This window comes from Asterias rubens, chromosome 8 (assembly GCF_902459465.1).
Source record: "Asterias rubens chromosome 8, eAstRub1.3, whole genome shotgun sequence".
In the NCBI taxonomy this organism is placed as follows: Eukaryota; Metazoa; Echinodermata; class Asteroidea; order Forcipulatida; family Asteriidae; genus Asterias; species Asterias rubens.
In genome coordinates this window covers 20,426,081-20,449,421 of record NC_047069.1, presented here as the reverse complement: position 1 = coordinate 20,449,421, position 23,341 = coordinate 20,426,081, and the positions used below count along the sequence as shown (strand labels likewise).

General features: G+C 38.4%; 1 protein-coding gene across 2 annotated transcripts in view; it reads right to left on the bottom strand.

Annotated features, from left to right (window-relative positions):
* Positions 1 to 575: 575 nt before the first annotated feature.
* Positions 576 to 23,341, bottom strand: part of LOC117293302 (THO complex subunit 2-like) — a 34,608-nt gene continuing 11,842 nt past the window's right edge. The window contains exons 10-36 of one of the 2 annotated variants that reach the window (XM_033775550.1): positions 22,881 to 23,033; positions 22,090 to 22,262; positions 20,980 to 21,208; positions 20,201 to 20,331; positions 19,072 to 19,258; positions 18,471 to 18,564; positions 17,929 to 18,009; positions 16,756 to 16,970; positions 16,062 to 16,241; positions 15,306 to 15,470; positions 14,524 to 14,690; positions 13,837 to 13,963; positions 13,197 to 13,338; positions 12,452 to 12,609; positions 10,870 to 10,998; positions 10,504 to 10,635; positions 9,997 to 10,065; positions 9,571 to 9,686; positions 8,465 to 8,646; positions 8,170 to 8,293; positions 5,317 to 5,430; positions 4,746 to 4,981; positions 4,278 to 4,324; positions 3,070 to 3,229; positions 2,386 to 2,525; positions 1,694 to 1,869; positions 576 to 949 (exon numbers count right to left, since the gene is read on the bottom strand). In XM_033775550.1, the coding sequence (XP_033631441.1) occupies positions 919 to 949; positions 1,694 to 1,869; positions 2,386 to 2,525; positions 3,070 to 3,229; positions 4,278 to 4,324; positions 4,746 to 4,981; positions 5,317 to 5,430; positions 8,170 to 8,293; positions 8,465 to 8,646; positions 9,571 to 9,686; positions 9,997 to 10,065; positions 10,504 to 10,635; positions 10,870 to 10,998; positions 12,452 to 12,609; positions 13,197 to 13,338; positions 13,837 to 13,963; positions 14,524 to 14,690; positions 15,306 to 15,470; positions 16,062 to 16,241; positions 16,756 to 16,970; positions 17,929 to 18,009; positions 18,471 to 18,564; positions 19,072 to 19,258; positions 20,201 to 20,331; positions 20,980 to 21,208; positions 22,090 to 22,262; positions 22,881 to 23,033 (3,858 nt within the window). In that variant the 3' untranslated portion in view covers positions 576 to 918. The remainder of the gene's footprint in view (positions 950 to 1,693; positions 1,870 to 2,385; positions 2,526 to 3,069; positions 3,230 to 4,277; positions 4,325 to 4,745; positions 4,982 to 5,316; positions 5,431 to 8,169; positions 8,294 to 8,464; positions 8,647 to 9,570; positions 9,687 to 9,996; positions 10,066 to 10,503; positions 10,636 to 10,869; positions 10,999 to 12,451; positions 12,610 to 13,196; positions 13,339 to 13,836; positions 13,964 to 14,523; positions 14,691 to 15,305; positions 15,471 to 16,061; positions 16,242 to 16,755; positions 16,971 to 17,928; positions 18,010 to 18,470; positions 18,565 to 19,071; positions 19,259 to 20,200; positions 20,332 to 20,979; positions 21,209 to 22,089; positions 22,263 to 22,880; positions 23,034 to 23,341) is intronic. The other variant, XM_033775551.1, reaches the window with a different exon arrangement.

Here is a 23,341-nt window from a genome sequence, read left to right as displayed (position 1 = left end):
AAGACTTGTAATGCGCACATATCCACCCTGCTGGGTGTTCAAGGCACGAAAACTTTTAAACTTGTTTCATCAGAACATGAAAAGATTGGTTTATTTGCAGGGAAATTTCAGCAGAATCAGGGAGAGTTAGCACCTATAATAATGCATCGATGTATTGGTTTATTGTTGCCAGAAATGATGGCCATCTTTACACATTGTGACTCAGGAGCCAAGAGGGAACTATCTATCACAAATAACTGTCGCAAGCAAGATGGAACCCCTCAATATAAAAACAATAGGCTTAAAGGGTATTTTTTTCTGACACAAAACACAATGTCCACAGATTTATATTGAACTTACAGTTTAAAGATAATGATAGTAAAAAGCTTCACTTAAAATATTACGTACTGAGGTGCATGTTAAATCGTATTAACCAGTTATAGTGTGTTATGGTATAATATCATAACTGGTTAATACGTTTTTACAGTACATGCTAAAATGCTAAAATAATTTTTGAGACTTGTTTTACTCATTTCTCAAAAACTACAGCACCTCAGTAAGTAATATTTGAAGGGAAGCTTTCTTCTATCATTATCTTCAAACCAGGTAAGTTTAATGTAAATCTGTGGACATTTTGAAAAGTACCCAAATCCAACTTTTACTCAAACCATTTCACCGGCAAGTGGCAACAATAGACTACACCAACCAAATCCAATTAACCTGATGGGAAAAATATTCTTTCCAGATAAAGGTGGGCTTGCAAATTTAGTGATCGTTTGGTTCCCATCAAAGGCAATTTATACAGCGTCTTTCTTAGTAGATACTTCTCTTCATTCTGTCTTTGTGTACAAACAATTGTTGTTCCTGGTTAACGTCAATGACGAGTAGAATAAACGCAATCTGCAGCCAATTCATGAATATTCATGAAGCAACCGCTCATCAAGGTCTTCGCTTCCGTGAGCTGGAATGAGTAAGATTAGTCAAGGAATAACAAGATTGATGAGTTATTATTAATTAATACTATAATTTATTCAAACCCAAATTCTATAAATTGAGTCTATCACCCTAAATCGCCTGACCACAACACCCCAAAGTTATTAGCTAAAGTTTGCAGTAGCACCATGTGTAATTTTTTTAGGAGAAGTGTTGGTTCTGAAAGAAACCGGCAGTATGCTCTGATCATCTTCAGGAGAATGAAGACGAATGAAGAATTTCTCCTGAAAATTTTAAAAGCAAACTGATTGAAACGTTGGGTTGTCAATCACTGGTTCTTTTCAGAACTGACACTACTCACAAGAGATTTACACAAACTTTTTCAAAACTATTTGGGTCACGGGTTCGAATCCTGACAGAGTTATATGCCTGTGATTTTTGTTCACAGATCTCGGGAAAGTAGCGAGTATACAGTGCTTACAGAGAAGTTAGGTAGGTGCAGTGGTGCCTTGCCGCCTTCCACCTCTGGGACCTCTATTCGAGCTCCATCGAGGGCACTATGTGGATTGGGTTTTCAGTCCCTACTTGACTGCTTAAGTCTTCCTTGAATTAAATTTCTGGGGTTTTCTTCCCACATCTAAAACTTTAGTTTCATCATCATCTTCTCTTCTCATTAGGCTCTAATTAGAGCGTTGAGAATATTTATCCAGATCTAGAACACACATCCGTGTAAGGGTAACAACCAAAGTTAATATTTCAAACTATTTCAAGAAAAGGATATTGTCTGTCTTCGTCTCTGTCTTCCTCCTTGGCTTCTCGTTTACTCTTTCTCGCCTCTTCCTTCCGCCCATCCTCTCCTCTTGAATCTCTCTTGGATGACTCCTTGACCGGTTTATCGGAACTAGCCTCCTCGCCTCGGCCCTCTTTACGAGACTTGGAACTCTCCTTGGGCATCTCCTGATATTTCAAAATGAACATAAATATTATTGTTTAATTTTTTAAATTTTAATTCTTTGGTCAATACAATAAATATAACAAGCAGGTGCCGTCCAGCTAAAGGCAAAAGTAAAACAACTGTCTGCAAAAAACATGTACCCTCCCATAACTCATTTAAGTGAGTAAAGATGTATATACCAGATGTATGATTACACACAAATCTAAAATTGTAGTTAAAAGTAAAACAAGAAATGGCAAGTAAAAGAAATACTAAAACAATAAACACCAACCATAGTATTAAAACTAAGATCCCAACTGTCAAATGTAAGCAGAAACACCAACCAGACGAGACGAAATAGGAAAAAATGAAAAATAATAAATAAGATTTTTGGTGGTTAGTTATGAACTATTAGGTTTTTACTTTATAGTTGTTGTCCTTTTTTAGTAAGATTTGATTGAGTAAGACTGAGCAAGACGTTGTATCTTCTAAATAACCTAAGACAACATTCTATGGAGTCTAAAGCAAAATCTGCTTACCTTCTGTTTACTGGAGGATCTCTCTCCATTGGTAGAAGCATCCCCCGAGCTTGAGGGACGAACTACGCTCGTAGTTCTTGGCATCTTCATTTTATCCTTATCTTCTCTCACACTCGGTGAACTGGATTTCTTTCTCATTCCTTCAAGAGAGAAATTTCAAGAGCATCAAAAGTAAAAAACCCAAAACAATAATGATTAAAAATAAGTTCTGATAAGTCTCAGGACTGAGGTGATATTTGAAGATTTTTTTTTAACCACCCTTCAAAGGCAAAGTCCGGTTGTTTTAATCCTATACAAATGTAGATGTACAGTATACAACAAAACTAACACGTGAACATTTAATTTTCAAAAGGTGGTTGTGCTTTAGAGATACCCCCCAAAATCCGGAGGAAGAATAATCCCTAATTAATAAGAATACAAAATCTAAGAAATGTTAACACTAATGCTTCTCAGATGCAAATTTTGGGGTGTTCATTTTACAGAACCACATTACTTTAAAGTGAAATGTTTCTGAAAAATGCTTCATTCTATCAAAAGTTGCTGTAGGTTTCTAACCAAAAGTTTTTAATTGCCATTCATTTTAAGAGTGATTACCAAGCCGTGTCATCCCTTTAATTTAAGCCCTCCACCCCTTAGAGGAATAAAAAATCAAACAAATTAATGAAAAAGAAGATGTTTTTATACCTAGTTCGTCATCCTTTCTCCTCTTGGATTCATGTCCCTCCTTGTCTCCTTCAGAGTGATCTCGTTTCTTCTCTCCAGGTTTCTTCTCTTTATCTCGTCTGCCTTCTCGTTCCCGTTCGCCTCGCTCCAATGATTCGCTTTCCTTTGCTTTCTCCTGGCTCTGTAGAGACATTCAAAGATATTTGTTAATTTTGTTTTTACCCAAATACAACGTTGTCTATTAGCACTGTATACTTAGCACTTTCCCGAGCTCTGTGAAAAACATCACTGGCCTATACCTCGGGTGGGATTGGAACCCACGACCTTCATCTAGAGCAGTGTCTTACCAACTAGACAAAAGATTGCGCAGTAGCTAGAGGCAGTCCGAATCCTATATTTCAGCACCCGGTACCGCAACGATTTAATAGATGGAAATTTGCATCCGGCAGATTTCAAATTAACATTACACGTAGATATAGGCCTAAACAACAGTAGAAAAGCACTACATTGTATACAAGCAATACATGCAAATTTACAAATATTAAAAAAGATATTTGTGTTGGTAAATTCATACATTAAAGACACTGGAAACTATTGGTAATTGTCAAAGACTAGTCTTAACAATTGGTGTATCTCAACATATGCATAAAATAACAAACCTGTGAAAGTTTGAGCTCAATCGGTCGTCGAAGTTGCGAGATAATAATGAAAGAAAAAACTCCCTTGTCACACGAAGTTGTGTGCTTTCTGATGCTTGATTTCGAGACCTTAAATTCTAAATCTGATGTCTAAAAATCAAATTTGTGGAAATTTACTTCTTTCTCAAAAACTACAATACTTCAGAGGGAGCCGTTTCTTACAATGTTTTATACTATCGACCTCTCCCCATTACTCGTTACCAAGTAAGGTTTTATGCTAATAGTTATTTTGAGTAGTTACCAAAAATGTCCACTGCCTTTAAGCAGCTCTGTGAAATTTGGTCCACGTTGTGCGTGAAGGAAAAACTGCCCAATTTCATAAAGCCTGCAGCAGCGACTTTCTGCTTATGGAGCGGTCGTCAGCAGAATTTCAATTTCATAAATATGCTAACTGTCTTAACTGTAAGCAAAGCAAAATTTCTCTTTGATTCTTTTTTTATATAATTACTCACTGGCAAACCATCAAAGGCAAAATGACATCTTCCTTAAAAGTCAAAAGTTGATTCCTTCAAGAAAGGAAAAATTACTTACATTGCTTGTATTTGGAGACTGGTGACCGATCTTGCGTCGTTTATGCTCTGTGACAAATAAGACAACAAGTTGTTTATCAATTGTTCAAAAAGTGGTAAAATTTTTGAGATAAAACCAGAGCGAATATTTCCACACAGGAAGGACAATCCCTATACAGAAATACAGTAACGCTTCTAAGATTCAAACTTTGGGGCATAAAAGTTCAAATCTTTTTACATGACCACATTACTTTGAGGTTAAATGCTTCTCAAAATGCTTATACTATCGAAAGCTTCTGTAGGCTTCCAACCAAAAGTTTTAAATTGCCATTAATTTTAAAAGTGATGAACATACATAAACTTTCCCTTTAAGGGACTTTCCAGTTGAACATAAAAAAAGCAAATGATCAAAATAAAAAACATAACATAGTGCCAAGAAAAAGGAAAACGTTTAACATTAAAAATAAAAACTTTACCCTTCTCTACTCACCTCGATCAGTTGCCTCTCTGGCTGGAGACGCTTTATGAGATACTGTCCCCGCTGAGCCGTGAGATGCTGTCCCCGTTGAGCCGTGGCTGGAGTTAGATGCTATACTCTCGCCTCGTTGAGATCTCTCGCTACTCTTCCTCTCCTCCTTAATCTCTCCATCAGCGCCAGCCGAAGTCCGCTTGGATTTGTGCACCTTCTCTTGGCTACGGTCAGCGGAGGGCGTTGTCTTCTCTTGTCTGTGACATCACAGGATCAATACCGAATTTAGAAATTATTATGTCAGTCATGCAACTGCAGTTTTTCAATTAACACCAAAAAAAAGAAGAAAACAAAAACCCCACAAAATCTGGGCCCAAATTCATGGTATAATATAGCATTACATTAAGTTTATATTGTTGTGACTGGTGCCCAACTAAATTTTTGCTTAGCAAAGAAATTTGGCAAGCAGTATTTTCTGCTGAACAGCTTTATGAAATTTGGCCCTGGTGAAAAGATACATGGCTGATAATTATGGAGAAGTTGATGAGATATTTTTGGTTTCTGGGATGTGACATGAAAAGGTTTGTCTGACCTGGTGACTTTCTCCTCTTTTTTGCGAGTTTTGTCTTTGTGGTTCTTGACTTTCTCTTCCTTCTTGTCCTCCTTGTGGCCTCTGTCATTCTTTGTATCATCCCTTGTTTCCGATCTACGACAAGAAATAAAGAATTATTTTATATTTCTGGCAATGAAACCAAGGATGCCTCATAAGTGAACGGAATCGATGTAGCTCGCAAGCCTCAGGAAACTTGTATCTCTATTTGTCGAATACTGCAACAAACTCCTCACATGATAAATAAGTTGCAGGTGTGGGGTGTGGGAAGTGGACACAAATTAGTGATGAGCTCCCCTCATGAAAGTGCTCATTTGACTTTTATCTAGCCTAGTCTTGAATGAGTCTATTGATATTGCTTCTCTTATACTTACTGGTAGGCAGTTCCATTCTTGGGACAAAGGACAATTTGTAACAGTCCTTATTGGTTTATTAAGGGTGGGTGAATGAGATTGATGATGATTTCCTAGTGAGAGTTTGGTTTCCCTGTGGTTTGAGTTGATACTGGTCCGTGTCAATAGCAGTTTTATGGTGAACAGATTTTTATAGGAGTGTAATCAAGGTGTTTGCAGTCACTCACTCACTCACTCTATTTCTGATTGCAATGTGAACCAGAAACACTGGGGTTAACCCCAACTCTTCCATGATAATTGTTCTGGGTTCTTTTACGTGAATCACCAATCCTAGAACATGGATTAATGTCCCATCAAGGACAAAGAAATCGTGGTAAAGCATTTTGTTTAAAGGGAAGGTACACGTTTGGTAATTGTCAAAGACCAGTCTTCTCACTTGATGTATCCCAACATAAGCATAACATAACAAACCTGTGAAAATTTGCTGTGCTAAAATGGTCATCGAAGTTGCAAGAAAATGATGAGAGAAAAAACACCCTTGTTGGATGAATTTGTGTGCTTTCAGATAGGAATCAAAGACTTCTAGCTAGAAGTCTGTTATTGTTTTGGTGAGAAATTGCCTCTTTCTCAAAAACTACGTTACTTCAGAGGGAGCCGTTTCCCACAATGTTTTATACTATCAACAACTCTCCAATGCTCGTTACCAAGTCAGTTTTTAAGTTAGTATTTGTTTTGAGTAATTACCTAACATGTACCTTCCCTTTAAGGACACAATTACCAGGACTGGGACTCAAAACCACACTCTGCTGATCAAAGATACCACTGCTCGAGTCCAGTGCTCTTAACAGCTCGGACATGACACGAAACATGTGAACATGGAAATGACCCCCATAAAATCCCCACAAGAGTTCTACTGGGCTGAGGTGTTTGGGTGTTGATTTCTGAGTCAAAAGTTCAACCCAGTCAAAAGAGGCTTTCATCTACCTGTCTGGAAAAGTTACAACAGGGAACTTGTGGCTTTTTTATAACTTTTGACTTAAAGACACTGGACACTATTGGTAATGGTCAAAGACAAGTCTTCTCACTTAGTATATCTCAACATATGCATAAAATAACTACGGAGCTCCAGGAGTGCCATCCCACATATTGAGAAGTCGTCTTGATGAGATAAATTATGTCAGTATCTCAATATGTGGGATGGCACTCATGGAGCTCCGTAAATAACAAACCTGTGAAAATTTGAGCTCAATTGGTCATCGAAGTTGCAAGATAATAATGAAAGAAAAAAGACCCTTGTCACACGAAGTTGTGTGCTTTCAGATGCTTGATTTCGAGACCTCAAATTCTAAACTTGAGGAAAATGGAAAATTACTTATTTCTCGAAAACTATGTCACTTCAGAGGGAGCCGTTTCTGACAATGCTTTATACTATCAACCTCTCCCCATTACCAAGTAATAATTAATGTGAGTAATATACACATAATGAATGTTTATGAGTGCAATGGTGCGAATATGTTCATGAGTTGAAAGATGGAATGTTCTATTCAACGAGGCGGAGCCGAGTTGAATGGAACATTCCAGCTTTCAACGAATGAACATATTCGCACCATTGCACGAATGAAAAACATTCATTATTTGTTTTATATAACATCCAAGTAGAACTTTGTCATTTTGATTGAAAGAAACAACTTTCAAAACAAACAATTTCAACTGTAGAAGCCGAATGCTAGTAATTTTACTATGCCTTCTTGCTTGCAGTAACACCTGCTGCGTTACCAAAGACATGCGCACGCAGTGATGTTTTTACTCAGCTTTTTCGTTCCATTCGAAAAGTACCATTGCACGCTGGCAGCGTGCCAGCGTGCAATGGTACTTTTCGGATGGAACGAAAAAGCACGGCGAGTGACTCAGCGTGCAATGGTACTTTAATTTGCTATCACGTGACGGACAATCCTCCAATCAAATGGCAAGGATCTGCTTGGGTGTTATATAATACCCAATAATGTCCACTGCCTTTAAACATGGCAGAGTAAACAACTTTGGGGAAAATTTAGTATTTTTCTGTTCTTTTGGCACTTTAACACTAAAAGCAGATGAGACACAAATTCTGTGATTATCTGTTTTTTTTAAAGCAGAAATAAAAGATCGGCATGGTCAATGACATATCTCCTTAAAAGTGTAGATTTCACAAGCCTGCTCCTTTATGATCAAGTGTCTTGGCCCATGGTAGGGTTTTGAAATTTTTCCAGAGCAGTCTTACTTTGAAATTTGTGCATGTTGGAAATACGATATAGTACGGTCTGCAGTAATACAATGTAATGATAAACTCTAAATGAGTTGGGGTGGTTATGAAAAGAACCATTGGTTCAACTTTATGTTTTGATCTGTATGCTCTGAGCCTCTTCTTGAGAAAGCTAGACTCTGAGATTCAGAGATAATCATTACATGGTGTTACTGTAAACCTTATTTATATCAGACTTACTTTGTTTCAGTCTTGATGTTGATTGATAAGGGCCCACTCATGCTAGAACTGTAAGATTTCTTGGTCGTGGAGGAGTGGCTGTTGGAAGAGGACTTACTTCCCGATGACCTCTCTTGAGACATAGCTGAAGAAAAACAAAAAACGAAAAATTAAGAGCGTTAACAATCAGGCCATTGACAGAGTTACTAAATAAAATGGCAAAGATGATACACAAGGATTTGGGATGATTAGGGTTAATGAATAATCCTGAATTAAGAAGAAAAACATCTGCCAAATCTCAAGACTGTGTAACTACCTGCAGTAGCCGTTACATCAGTCTTGGTATCCCCAGAGGTACCTGCTGAGTCTGCTGAAGTCGCTGTACTAGGAGCTGTACTCTTCTTAGTACTCGATGAGGACTGCGACTTAACGTCTTTACTGTGGAACTGATCTTCAGCAATCATGTGAGACTTACGAGCCTTCAACTGTCCAGAGTACCTGCCAAGAGAAAGTATCAGTTAGTTCTATAATTAATAGTAAACTTTAAGTAATAGTAATAATAAAATAATAATATGGATTTATAATGCGCACTTCTCCAGAACACCGATGAAGGCGCCTACACAAAAAGAAAACATTATACTATAGAAAATGAAGAATTTATTCAATTATGTTTATAAACATAATTGAACTTATATATAAATTATTGAAGAATAAACATAATTGAACTTAAATAAAACCCAGCCTTGAGGAGAAATTCAATGATAGGTCCTATTGTTAACAAAAAGACATAAACCCCCTTCCACTCAACCAAAACATTCACAGTTTTGGCCAGAAATAACCTTCTAAAAAAATGGTGCACCCCTTTGTGTCCCCCCCTTCAATGTTACCCAAGTTTCAACGCTGTACACATTGTTACTCACCCCATAGCGAGAGCAAACAGGTCAGGTCGTTTATCCTTCCCCTCTGCTCTAATCCAAACCCTAACCCTAACTTGTACCCCCTTGCAATTTGACCCTAGTTTTGTCACCGTACACATCGTTACTCACCCCATAGCGAGAGCAAACAGGTCAGGTCGTTTATCCTTCCCCTCTGCTCTAATCCAAACCCTAACCCTAACTTGTTCCCCCCTGCAATTTGACCCTAGTTTTGTCACCGTACACGTCGTTACTCACCCCATAGCGAGAGCAAACAGGTCAGGTCGTTTATCCTTCCCCTCTGCTCTAATCCAAACCCTAACCCTAACTTGTACCCCCCTGCAATTTAACCTAGTTTCGTCCCCGTACACGTCGTTACTCACCCCATAGCAAGAGCAAACAGGTCAGGTCGTTTATCCTTCTCCTCTGCTCTAATCCAAACCCTAACCCTAACTTGCACCCCCCTGCAATTTAACCTAGGTTCGTCCCCGTACACGTCGTTACTCACCCCATAGCGAGAGCAAACAGGTCAGGTCGTTTATCCTTCTCCTCCGCTCTAATCTTATCCACTCTTTTCTCCAAGACGACACTCAGATTCAGCACCAACGGAAAGTACATTAAAATCTGCCACAAAGAAAAACATACAAGATTCTCAAAATTTTTCATCAGAACATGTAAAGATTGGTTTTATTATCAGGGAACTCTCCACAGGTTCAAGGACAGTTGGCAGCGCTGGAAATTGTAAATTTCAATGAAATCTTTACTGAAGAGTATACGAGTAGTTCTTGAAAGAAGCTGGAGTATTTTGGGCATATAACAAGGAAAGACGGGGAAATTTTAAGAAGCAGTGCATGGAAGGACGTGTTGCTGGTAGCACTGGTAGTGCATGGAATACCCTAATGAACTTAAGGAGAGAAAGAACTAAATGCTCTACCTTCGTTAGCAGGATCAACGTGTTTCTAATCTGGGTGTAGTCCTTTGACTCTAGACAGGAAACTACAGCCTGGAGGGAAAAATACAAAGAAACATTAATTATTTTTTCCATATTAAACTTATTACTATTTTTATTTTTGTTTAAAATGTTCAGGTATGTGAAGTTGCACAGGGAGCTGTGATGGTTTAATGAATGAAATCAATTGTCCAGTGACCAAGGGTAACAACGTTTGAAGCCCAATGACCATTTCTTTGGAAATGAACTCTCTAAGGTCCGTGTCACACAAGGCAATTTACAGGCAACCAATCTCCAAGAAGAAAAGACATTCACATTTGGATGTTCACCTATTTTTCTTGGGTATTGTAAGACATAAAATTACTTATGTGCTAGCAAAGTGGCCCTGCAGCAGCCACCCTTGGTTGCCTCCAAAAGTTGTCGTGTGTGACAAGGCACTTAGAGTTGTTGTATTTATAACTATTATCCATATAGTGTTTATTGAAAACTTACCTTGGTTAGTTTATACTGCCATTTATGACAAACATGTCTGAAGTTTTCATAGTCTAACTGATCGGCCTTGTTGCTGGACTCAGCCCCGCTTGCTCGTAGTACAGTCACAAATCCAATGTAGTTCCCACATTCCTGGACAGCAAATAGTGAGGAAAAATGGTTCACCAGTCAGTCGTATTAGAAACTTTGCATGGTGGAAATACGGTATAGTAAAGTTTTTGGTAACACCATGTTATGAAAATCTCTAAATGAGTTGGGGTGGTTCTGAAAAGAACCATAAGTTTCAAAACGATGTTTAGGTCAGTATGCTATGATCGTTTTCTGGAGAAAACTTCTATTTCATGAACACAGCTGACTGTATTTTACCTTTTCGTAGATGGCTTTGTCACTATGCCATTTCTGAACAGTCTTCAGCATTTCACTTAGGAAGCGACCGTAACGACTTGCTTCATTCTCTGTACAGCTTGCTAAGGTGTACGTGATGTCCTGGAACACCTGTATGGACAAAATCAATCAATTATGTATCACACCTTGCCTATAGTTTTTTATCTTTTAACACTGTCCAATATTGTCAAACACAGTAGTTTATATAATGTTGATTTTAATTTATTAAGGGACAAAGCATTGGCTCAGGACTATAAAGTCTTTTGTGCAAACTGTATGAACTTCAATTTTTGAAGCTCCTGGTAAACTGGGTTTAGTGATCAAGAGAGGTCTCAAAAATAATCGTTTCACAAAAAGAAACATTCAGTTTTAAAGAAAACCATCTATTTGTGTATTATGTTTGTCTTAAATTTATATGCATTTTACACTTGACAATGGATATGAAATTGATCTGATGAGGTTGTTATTACAACAGAGTTCATGCAGTTTTTGTATGTAATGAGTTATTCTTTAAAGGCTACAACTATCTTTGGATATGAAATTGTTATCAATGACACTGTAGCACTAAGCCAACGATGGGCAATTCATGTCAATTTATCAAGTTTCAATGTCAATGTAACCACTGTTTCAGCTCCTATCTAAACAAAGTTTGGACTAGGAATTTTTTACAAATGCAAAAAATAGTTAATAGCCTGGTGTATCAAATTCAAGCAGAGGTCTTTTAGGGTCAAGGGTCAAAGCGTCAGGCTATTTTCAATTTTACTGCATTTCTCACATTGGTCCTTCAGGTTGGTCAGCTGTTTGAATCAGCTAATTTTGTTTTTCACTTATGAATTTTTAGTGATTCTGTTCATCTAAACTGCTCACAAGAAGTTAGGAAACTTTGTTCAATCAAGTATATTTTTATTATTTATTACTCTCAATGTGTTATGTTATAAATCAGTACAAAGATGAGATGTTCCTCTTTAAAATGGTACCACATTTGCAATGATGACATGTTGCTGGACTTGCTGGACTTGGCCACATGCGTGAGAAAGAGACAGAGTCACAAATCAAATGTGCCAAAATTAGCAATTTTCTGTTGCTGTATGAACAAACAATTGACACTGTAATTCAAGCAAGCAAGGCAACTTACTGATCTTAATCCACTTTATATTGAGACAAGAAGTTCAGTAATGAGTCTTGCAAATACCCAAACAAGGTGATTTTCAAGAGATACGGGGTAATTGTGTGTTGTGTTCTCACTGGTGCAAATCTTTGTGTAAACCATTCATGGTTCTGAAGCTTGACCGGATTGATAATTGATCATTACCTATCGACTGTTTGGTACAGATAACGGTAATTTTGGCACATTTGATTTGTGACTTTGCCTCATTGTCATTCATGTAGCCAATTTCAGCAACATGTCATCATTGCAAATGTGGTACCATTTTAAAGAGGAACAACTCAGCTTTGCAATGATGTATAACTTAATACAAACAGAGTAATAATTAATACAAATATACTTAATTAACAAATAGTTTCCCAACTTTTTGTGAGCAGTTTAGTTGAAATCATAACTCACCCTGTCGTAACAAAGTAACGTTGAGAAGTTCGATGTCTTGAGCTGGTGGACAGTGAGAACAAACTTAGCGCAGTACAAGGCGTCGCTGGCCGTGAAGCAGCATCTTGGGAAGATGCACAGCTGAAGAAACTGAGTTATCGTCTCGTTCTTGGTGGACCCTTAGAGACGAGAACAATCAGACATAAACATATTAAGAGGATGTAGCTCTTGGCAAATAAGTTAATTATTTAATTGAAAGACACGAGACAACTGAACTTGTTAGCTTTGGGTTTACTGGCTCTACTCTAGTATTTACTGGCCCTCTACTTAAATTGCCCTGGGCAAGCAATCTGGACTTGTTGGCCATGAGTTTACTTGCCCTATTCTAACATCACTGGCCGAGGGCCAGCAATTTCGGACTTGTCAAGACACCAGTTTACTGGCCTTATTCTCAAATCACTGGCCTTCGGGCCAGCGATCCGGACTTGGCAGGTCATGAGTTTACTGGCACTACTCTTGGCAGTGATCCTGTTCAAGCCCTGGACCTGGCGCTAAAGGTTTCTCATCATTCAATATAATAAGCCAGCAGCTGATTTCACAAAACTGTGCACATCAGCATTACTTCACTTGTGCAACATTTACTGCCCAAGTTGTGCACCACTAACACAACAAATCTTACTAGATGTTAATAATAGCACAACAAATCTTGTACAAGTGGACTTTTTCAGTTGCGTAAAGTTTTGTTAAAATCGGCAGCTAAACATACTTGCAGTGAACCAGTTATCACATTCACTCTTGAGTCTAGCCAGTACTCGTTGACAATGCTCCACTTGTTTCTTCTGCTCATCTCGTAGCTTCTCCATAATCATGTTGTGTCGTTCACGTTCCTTCTTCCGCTTTGTTGATACCTACGCAAACAATAAAAATAAAAATTTGAAAACTTGGTTCCTATATACATGTAGCACACTTATCTTAGTTGCAAGATCACGTGCTTAACAACATAAATATCCCTGTTCATTTGAGCACACTTTAAGACCATTCTTCAAACTTTCTCAACCCAACATAAAACAAAATTCTGCTTAAATTAGCTCCAAGGGGTTAATCCAACACAATACTGTCTAAGAGGTTTGTCAGTGGTGGTGGGAGGGGGGGGGGGGAGTTGGGCTGGTGGTCATGCTTTTATTTTGTAAGGGGAACGCTGCAGGGGGCCACAATTCTCTTATGTTTTTTTGCATTTTGTGGTTGCAGTAGCAAGCCCGAACGCAATCATTCACTAAATTAAATTATGGAAGAATGCAATTTCCTCTTTTTTTCCTGTTTCTTTTTGTGAGCACTTTCAAACTTGGAAGTGGGGCATGGGAACTTTGTGGGAGGGGTAGTGGGGGGAGGGGGCACTAATGACTCACCATATCTTTGTTGTCCTCTAGACTGTTGACCTGTTGTTTGATCTTATTGACTTCTTTATCATAGCTCATGTCAGGAACGTACAGATCGTACATGGACAGTGTCCAGAAGGTGCAGTAAAACTGGGGACTACAAGCGGAAAAAAACAACAACAAGAAAAGTTTAGCTACAGGGTAATATCAGTGGTCTTATTGGTTAGACACCTGCTCTAGAATGGCAAAGGGAGTGGGTTCGAATCCCACCCAAGTAATATGCCTGTTTTTTTTCTCCAAGGGTTTGGGGTGTTAGGGTTATAGATTTGTTGAAGATGAAACGGAGTGAAAAAATACTCAGCACAGTGAGGTATACTGGCCAAATAAAACGTCTGACAACCAGTCATAATTTTCTCCAAGTGGTCCAGCTAGCTAGTTTATTTTTGAAAAGCATCCCAATTTAACATAAAATATAGACCAGTGAAAAAACAGATAGCAAAGTGAAAGAATAAGCTGAAGTGGTCCAACTGGCAAATTCAGTGTTGAAAGGCATCTCTATTTAATATAAAATATGGATTTGTGATAAATGGCAACTGGTTCCGCTGGCTACTTCAAAGTAGAAAAGCATCCCAATTTTCCAAATAAGGAATGAAATCTGACCAGTAGTGAAGCGACAAGCTAATCACTTACAAACGAAGAGCAAACCCAGAGACTCACCTGATATCATCCCATACTTTGGGAATATGTAGCTCTCTAACACTGTCAACCAGCGAGCTGAGGACAGTCTGAACTGCCTTGACGTAACACTGCATCTTCTGTTGACTAGATAGCTTCTGGCTGCTATTGGCTGACCGATCAAGCTTACGAAACTCATCAAATTTAGACTGTAGAAACAAAAACGATATTTACTTATGATATTTTTGTTATATTTGTGAAAAATAAATGCTCTGACAACAGGAAATGTAATTGATTATACACATTATTTCTAAATAAACATTATTATGACCAAAACTAAAACCAAAACAACAGCAAATCTGAGTAAGAGACATTGCAGACAAAAAGGTCTAAAATTAAGATCAAAATTTTAGGAGTGCGTTTTTTTCGACCTTCTATAAACCCCTGGAGTTAAAGATGGTCAGGGGGATTAGGGAACAATTTTCTCAGCACTAGAGATCAATTATTTCATTTCTGATGTGGCGTGTTCTGGTCAAGCAGTTAAAAGAGCACCATACTTAAACTCTGGTGTTCCTGATCAGCAGAGTGTTGATTTGAGTCCAGGTTGCAACACTTAACAATAAGGCGCGTCCTTCGGATGGGACATTAAGTTTTAGGTCCCATCTACTAGGATTGGTAGTGCAAGTAAAAGAGCCCAGAAAGTTTAACCCCGGTGTTTCTGGTTCACATAGCAAGCACCCTCGTTTACAGGTTTCAGTGGCTGTTTAAGACCTCGTCGCCACTCTTTTTCCCCATGATCTTGACCTAGTCTTTATTCTACTCACATTAATTGCATGCGTACACATTGGTCTGCAGAGAAAGAAGGCACACTCAGGTGTAAGATGAAACTCAGTCACCATGGTGGATAATGCTGGTAGATGCTTGGTGTAGTCTTCAGAACCAAGCTGGTTGGCAAGAAATCCTCCAAGTTGAACCAACGTGTCTTGACACTAGAGATGATTAGGAGAAGACATAGAGGTTTGTTTTATTCCTAAGATATTACCAATAAGGGAGACCACCAACATAGGGCTAGCCAGCTAGTACAGTAGGTAGAGCCCCATTATTTTCATCTGGAGGTGGTTGGTTCAAATCCTGCTCTAGTAAATTTGTCTTTGTTCAACAGCACATCATTTACTTACCCAGTCAGTTTCCCTTGTGGTTTATTATTTGACAATAAAAAATAAAAAAAGATAGTGCAAGATTTCTTCTTTTTATTCTCAAAGAACGGAATGAAAAGTGCACCACTCAATTTTTTTTTAGTTGATCTTAAAATGATACATTTCAATGTCAGATAGCTATTTTTCTGTAGTCGTGCATGGTAACTTGATCTGCTAAGAAAATGCCTTCTGTGCTAAGCAATGTTGTGTGCTTTATAGCTTCATGCAATTGTGAACACATCTTCTTAGGGAACTTCTTCCTAGGGTCCAATTTCATAAAGCTGCTAAGCACAACAAAATTAGGCTTACCAGAAAAAGCTTACCAGCCAAACAACCATGTCACATGTACAACCTGTGGCTGGTATCCTGCTTATTTCTGCTTACCTGGTCATGGAGTTGACCGAGCAACTTGACGTGAACATCAATCCCTTTCTTGAAGACCACATGGAATCTTTCTTGAGACATCAACATGCAAAGTGCCACACCCAGGCTGTCTGTAAGGAGAGCATCTTTAAGACGCTGAGACGACTTCTTGGTGTTACGGACCTGTGAAAAGTAGCCGCCCTAAAAAAGACAAAAACAAAACAAAACACTTAAATACAAATTCAGGAATTCAATCGTGTACATTCTGGGAAAACGATAAGTTGACTCCAGTGGTTGGCTCAGTTGTTTCCTTTCCTGCTGTTCATTTCTGTAAACCCCGGTTCGAGTCTCCAGCTGAAAACTTACTTGGTGTAACAAGCAGTCAAGAGCTGGTGATAGTATAAAAGGTTGTGATAAATGACTCCCTCTGAAGTAGCATAGTTTTTGAGAAAGAGGTAATTTCTCACTAGAATATTTTAATCTAAGAAAGATTGGAGGCCTTTCTCAGGCATCTGAAAGCACAAAACTTTGTGCAAATTTATCTTTTTATTAATTACTTTCTTGCAAATTTGATGACAAATTTTGCCCAAATTCCTACAGATTTGTTATTTTATGCATATGTTGGTATACACCAAGTGAGGATAATGGTCTTTGACAATTCCAAAACATGTCAAGCGCCTGCAAATAAATAAGAAAAATAATAGACTTAATCTACCTCGGCTCTGAGCAGTTCTCCTCCAGCCAGCGCATCAAGCTGATCAGGTGTCATCTCCTCAGTGACTTCAATCCCGGCCATCTTGACGATAATCTCTCGTAAGATCAGAAGATCATAACTCTTACATGCCTTCATCTGATTGGTCACATACTGTAGCAGACCAGTCAGGTCAATGTTGTACTTACGGAACACTGTCCCACAGAAACTGGCCAGACCTACATATTAGGAAGTGATTAAGATAAGCGTCAGTCTAACTGAATGAGTTTTGATTATTAGTACTAGTAATTTTATTTATTTTGTTACGCATCCTACAGGGCAGTTAGTGCCATTTACAGAATGAATAAAGGTATGATTATCTGCTATTTTAAGCTAATATTTGCAAAAAATACAGCTGCTCAAAAACTGCAATTTGCATAAATCTGCGCTTCAAGTTTGCTTAAAGATAAATTTCTCACAGGCGAACTCGGGGAATCTGAAAAAAAAAGCGCATCTGTGTCTAATATCCAACTCTGATTTCAGCCTCACTAGATATGGTAAGCAGAAGTGCTTTATTTTTCCATTTCCATTCCTGCTTGTGTCACAACCAATTATTACCCCTGGACCTACACCCGTAAGAAGGGCACACATGTTGCTTACTAGTAATTCACACCAACAATCTCTACCCTCGCAGGTAGCCATTTACTCCTTGGTGATGAGAAGCAACTATTGACCCCTTGCACAATAAGCCATTTGTGTGTGAGCCTCAAACTGGGGACAGCGTTGAATAGAAATAAGCATTATATAACTCTGTATTGTCACAGTAGTAGGGAGGTTTAGCTGCATGTTACGCCAGCAAAAACACAAACGTGAATGTGAGAAATTTTGTTGTAAAAATCTCACAGTTTAAGCATATGTCAAGTTACCATTTTTCACGATATACGTGAGCATGCAATAAGCACAAAGTGTTGATGACACCTAGATACGACACAATTTTCTGGTGTTCAAGTTCTCGCTTTTGCTCGCGTAACGTGAAGCTAAACCTCCCTACAGTAGTGACACTTTCATCCAAACAGAAACATAAATAAAATAAAAATATTGCATGAAGGCGAGGCTCGCTACACACACATGGCGGATTCATGCAAAGAGCCAATACTTGAGTTGTCAAAGAGCACTCTTTGAGAGAATTTCACTTACTCTGTATCCAGAGAGATAGGTTTGTGTCGTCGTGTTTCATCCGTTCCTTCTCTGGATTGGCTAGGGCTTCGATTACACAGTCTAAAGGTAGGTCAAATTAAGGTCATTTCATTCCAATAACAGGTAGCTTGTTAAAAACAACTTGGTTTATGTTAATTTTATTAAGCAAGTTTGATTTTGCTATATTGAAGACTACTAATCATACTAATCTGATGAGTAACGAAAAGTCTTTGTAAAAATTAAACGAGTCTACCAGTCACAGCATAGTGTTTCACTTGTAAACCTTTTCTCTGTTCCATTCTTTCTGATAAATTAATACTTAAAATTACTTTAAAATTGAACCACATGTCCTATTTCATAAAGCCAGTTGCCAGAAAATATTTTGTCGCAAATTTTTCCTCCTAGAACAAAATCTTACCAGTCATAAACATTTTACCTTACATAATAATTTTGCTGGCAATTATGCTAAGCATATTTTTTGTGCTTAGTAATGTTTGGAAATCTTTTTAGATCTTAGTGGATAAGCACAGTGATAAGGATACATGCTAGGACATCATAAGACAATGATGTCAGGTACTTGAGTGAGTCCACCACAGGTCCAATGAAGTTATCATATCTCTGAATTGTGGATAATACCTGAAAAACAAACAAATAAGAAATTATGATAGTTAACCCTCCTACTCTCTGACCATTCAATATGTTCTCCATGGTTTTAAATGATATATAAACTATGCCAGCCTGCAGTAAGATATCATGTGGTGAATGCGTCTTCATAGCACACACTCATGTACAATAACACAAAATATTTTAACAGTGTTGAATGGTTGGATTAACGTGCTTGCGCTCTATCAATTCTGAGCTATCTAGCCCAATGTTGGTGGTCTCTCTGTTTTGTTGACATCTTTGTTCGGGAGTGCCAGCCAGAGGTAAGATCTTTGGTCATATTTTATGGCATGATAGTTGGTCCTTCAATAAAAGTATGAACACGGTTAAGGCACTAAAAGACTTTCCAGGCTATTTAATCACAACTTTTCTGATTTTTTTCCATGGGCAAACAATCTGGAATCAAACTAGAGTAGAAAGAATACCATGCCTGAATTATTTAGACCAAGACAATCAAGATAGAATCTAAAAAGATCTTACATATTCAAAGAGGATTCCCGGATTGACGTGACTCAGTTTGCCCAGCTGGCGTCCCAGTGGTTTGACATTATCTTTAGTCAGTCGCTTCATGATGTATTTGGCTCTATCCGTAGTGGTTGCTTTGATTCGAATCAATGGAGGATGGACGGCGTAGGTACTGTTCTTCCAACGACCGTACAGACAATATCTGGATGCACAATTGGGATAGAAAAGTTCATCCTTAGTGCGTAATACGGTTATTACTCCTCTTTGTAACAATACAAAGCATTTATAAGGCACTGTACGAATAAAAGAACAGAGGGCCTAACAGAGGGAGGTAACAAATTAAACAAGAAAACTAATACAAAAACAATTAAATGTCTAGCCAAGAAAACAAAACAAAACAAAAACAGAAGCAAGTTTCTGGGAACAGAAGTGTCTCGAGGAAGCGTTTTAACAGTGCCAAGACTCCACTTCTCTTAGATGTGTAGACTTTAGACAGGGCAGCAACAGAAAAATGGTCTGTCCCCTAGCTTTCCTTTTAGAAATTAGTCATTCAGCCAACAAGATTTCGGTTGATGTTTGGAACGGAGCCATTGCCTTGCTTAAAGCCATTGGACACTTTCTGAACAGAACAAAAATTAAAGGTTCAATAAATAACTTACAGGGTTTACAGAAGGTAATGGTGAAAGACTTCCCTTGAAATATTAATCCATGAAATGCTTTACTTTTTGAGAAAACATTAAAACAATTATCAATTCTCGATGTCGAGAATAACAGATTTTTTTTAAACACATGTCATGACACAGCGAAACGTGCGGAAACAAGGGTGGGTTTTCCCGTTATTTTTTCCCAACTCCAATGACCGATTGAGCCTAAATTTTCACAGGTTTGTTATTTTATACATAAATTGTGATACACGAAGTGTGGGCCTTTGGACAATACTGTTTACCGATGTTGTGCGATTGCTTTAAGGACATAAGTGAAAAGACAGGGACTCGAACCCCCATTTGATGATCAGAAACACCAGAGCTTTTACTTCTGGTTTATCAAAAAACATCCGATTGAGTTGACAAAAAAAACAACTGTACATGTAAACATAAACAAACCGTAAGTAATGATTTGAATAGATTTTAAGGCGAAGACGTACCTGATATTGTAGGGCATGAGTTTAAGTAGACTCCACATCTCTTCTGAGAGGCAAGCATTGCTGTCTAGCGTACTCATAGATGGTAATAGAGTGCCCTCAATCAGTGATAACAGGTTGCGATAAACCTCCTCCTGATCAACAAAAATCATGGACAAATCATTAGAGACAATGGATATAATGATGCACAGTTAGCCACCTCCAGAAACTAGCACCAAAACTGGCTGAACAGCTAGGATCCAGTGCTGTGCAGCATTATGTAATAATACATTTCATCCCTAAGTACTGCTTAAAAACTGAATTGCGGCTACAACATCTTGAGGGCCTCTTTGACAGTCAGTAACATCAGACAATAAATGACCACAGACAAATATTACGGACAAAGATTAATAAATGAAAATGAGGCAAAATGAAGGTCCTGGAGAACCAATTTAGATTTTAAAACTTTAATTTGCTATTTTTATAGTTTTTATAAACTTACTAGGTTTGATTTAAAGTGTTGCACAAAAACATCATCTAATAATAAGTGGTATTTAAATTAATTGGTTTACACATCTCTCTCCTGACTGACAAAATGCTTTAAGCCAAAATTTTCACAGGTTTGTAATGTTATTAATAACACAAAAATAACACTGTCTTTATCTATTTGTTGAGCTCTACCAATCCTGTATAATACCTTTCAAAAAATACAGACAAATCTGAAATAAATTGACTGTTTCTTCACATGAATCCCCTTCACACTCCCGCGCTTAATTCACATCAAAGACCGCATTCCTACTTACCCATTGTTCTTTAACCTGTTCCTGCGCCGAGGCTCTCTTATTCAGCACCACCTTGCCAAGTCGTACCAGCTTCCAAATCAAGACCGGCTGAGAGCCGGCGTACGGACCCAGGTAGTTACATATCCTGAAGGTGGGGCTTAGCTGGAGGAGAGCCTTGGGGACTGAGATGGATTTACTGTTGGTTGGAGGATTGACGGATGAACTCTTTGCTCCTTTGGGCATTGCGTAACTTAAAAGGAAAAAAACCTCAAATGAATATATGTCATTCAAATTGAATTAGCCTTTTTAAGATATTGTAATAAGACAGTACTAGCCAGCAGTATTAGATCAGTCAGTTATTGCCAGCTATCTGCCTAACATCCGGTTCAGACAGGCGCGCCAGAGTTGCACCAAACCAAATAGATTAGGAGCGACTCTGGGTCGACTCAACTAAATTTTGGTTTCAGACAGGCGAACTTAACATAAAATTTACATTAGGTTCGGCTCATGACAAGATCGACATCTGAAACCAATGCACTCCAGAGTCGTTCCGATCGACTGCAACAGTCGATCTTTCGCCTTCTAGCGTGTCCAGTCGCTCCAAACTGTTTCAGACGCCAACTTTTCAAGTACTTAATTCAGAATTTGGTTCGGCGCGACTCTGGAGCGTCTGTCTGAAATGGGTGTTAGATGGTCTTAGCTTAGTCAACCGTTTAGCCTGTATTGATACCTGTCGTCGCTAACCCGTTGAAGGGTTGTACTGAAAGACAACGCTTAATGGCTCAAAAATATAGTCAATTGCTTCTTCATTCTTATACTTAAAAATGTTTTTTATTTGGTTTGGTTACACATCCAACAGCAGAATAGGAAACAAGAAATAATCAGCTTTAGATGTGGGAGGGAAACCCCAATAGGGGAAAACCCACTGATGTAGACTGGGAACCGAATTGGAGGTGAAAAGGCAAGGAAAGAAACCAACCTGAAATTATTTTTTCTTGTGATAGAAATTAACAAATTAACATCCATATTTTGAAGTGTAAATTGATGACCAATTCTATACAAGTTTTGGCATCAACAGTGATAAGGTCTAATAAAAAAACACAAAAAACAACAACAACGACAACAACTCACTCTTTGTAGAGAGGTTGAATCATAGATCCGACGAGATCACAGAGTGCTTTAGCTACTGGGGCATGAGACACAGCACTGAAGTGTGGTAAGCGGTCAATGAGTTGCTTAGCATGAGACCAATCACCGATCCTCAGCATTGCTTCAATCAAACCAATCTTCTGATTATCTAGAGCCTGAAAACGAGTTAGAAAAAAGAGTCGTTTAATCACTGTTTCTCTTTAAAGTCACAAAACCCAAGGTAGAGACACGGCGTTTAATATCACCATGTCACTGCCAACCTTACAAGTCCTACTCCAAGACAAACCTATAGACCTTATGCACATCGCAGTCAGGGAGATATTTAGAACTACATTCCACATTATACGGACAAATTTTACATAATCGTGGAGATTTTCAGAGTCCTTCATCAGAGAGCATGGAAAGACTGGCTTATTTTCAGAAAACTTTCTGCAGTGTCAGGGAAAGCTGGTTGCTTTGGTATAGCCAGGGACCACACCCAAGTTTATAATTCAACCTAGGAAGCAGCAGGGGGATGCAACTTTTTTTAGGGAGACAGCCAACATTACGCCTAGACAGCTCAGTTGGTACAGCCCCGATACGTAATCCATCGGTCGCAGTTTCAAAGGCAACTGAGTTTTTTTTTCTTATTCAATCACAAATAAATATTTACGACTGAGATCAGAGAGGATTCATGCAAACTAAGAAAAATCTTGGAGGTGTCCAGTGTCTTTATAACAAAAGATTGAAAAGATGGGTCTTGAGATGGCACTTGAATGATGACAAGTACGCACCCTTTCATCTTTGTTCTCTTTATCTTTCTCCGCTTGCTCTTCTTCTTTCTCTCGATCAGACAGCAGGACAATGGTCATCTTACGAGCAAACTGACGAGCCTCTGTGATGGACTTTTTGTAGGTTTGCATGATATCTGTGTCTGATGGCATCAACTGGACAGAAACAAAATACACAAATAACTTCAGCAAATTTCCTGATTATCTGTAGAGAATCACCACCCAACTTGATCTCTGGGAGTCTGAAAGTGTGGGTTTGAATCCCTTCCTAGCTGGTAATATAAATGTTTCCTTTTTCGGATACTGTAGTTTCTATTTTTCTCTATTGACCCAATTCATCCAAGATCATATCCCCAAAAATGACACTTATCCTTCATCACTGCCACCCCCACGACCCCCTACTCCCATCCTCTCGCCTCTCTTCAGGTACACCAATCTACCTGGTACCCAAATCTATCTTTAAC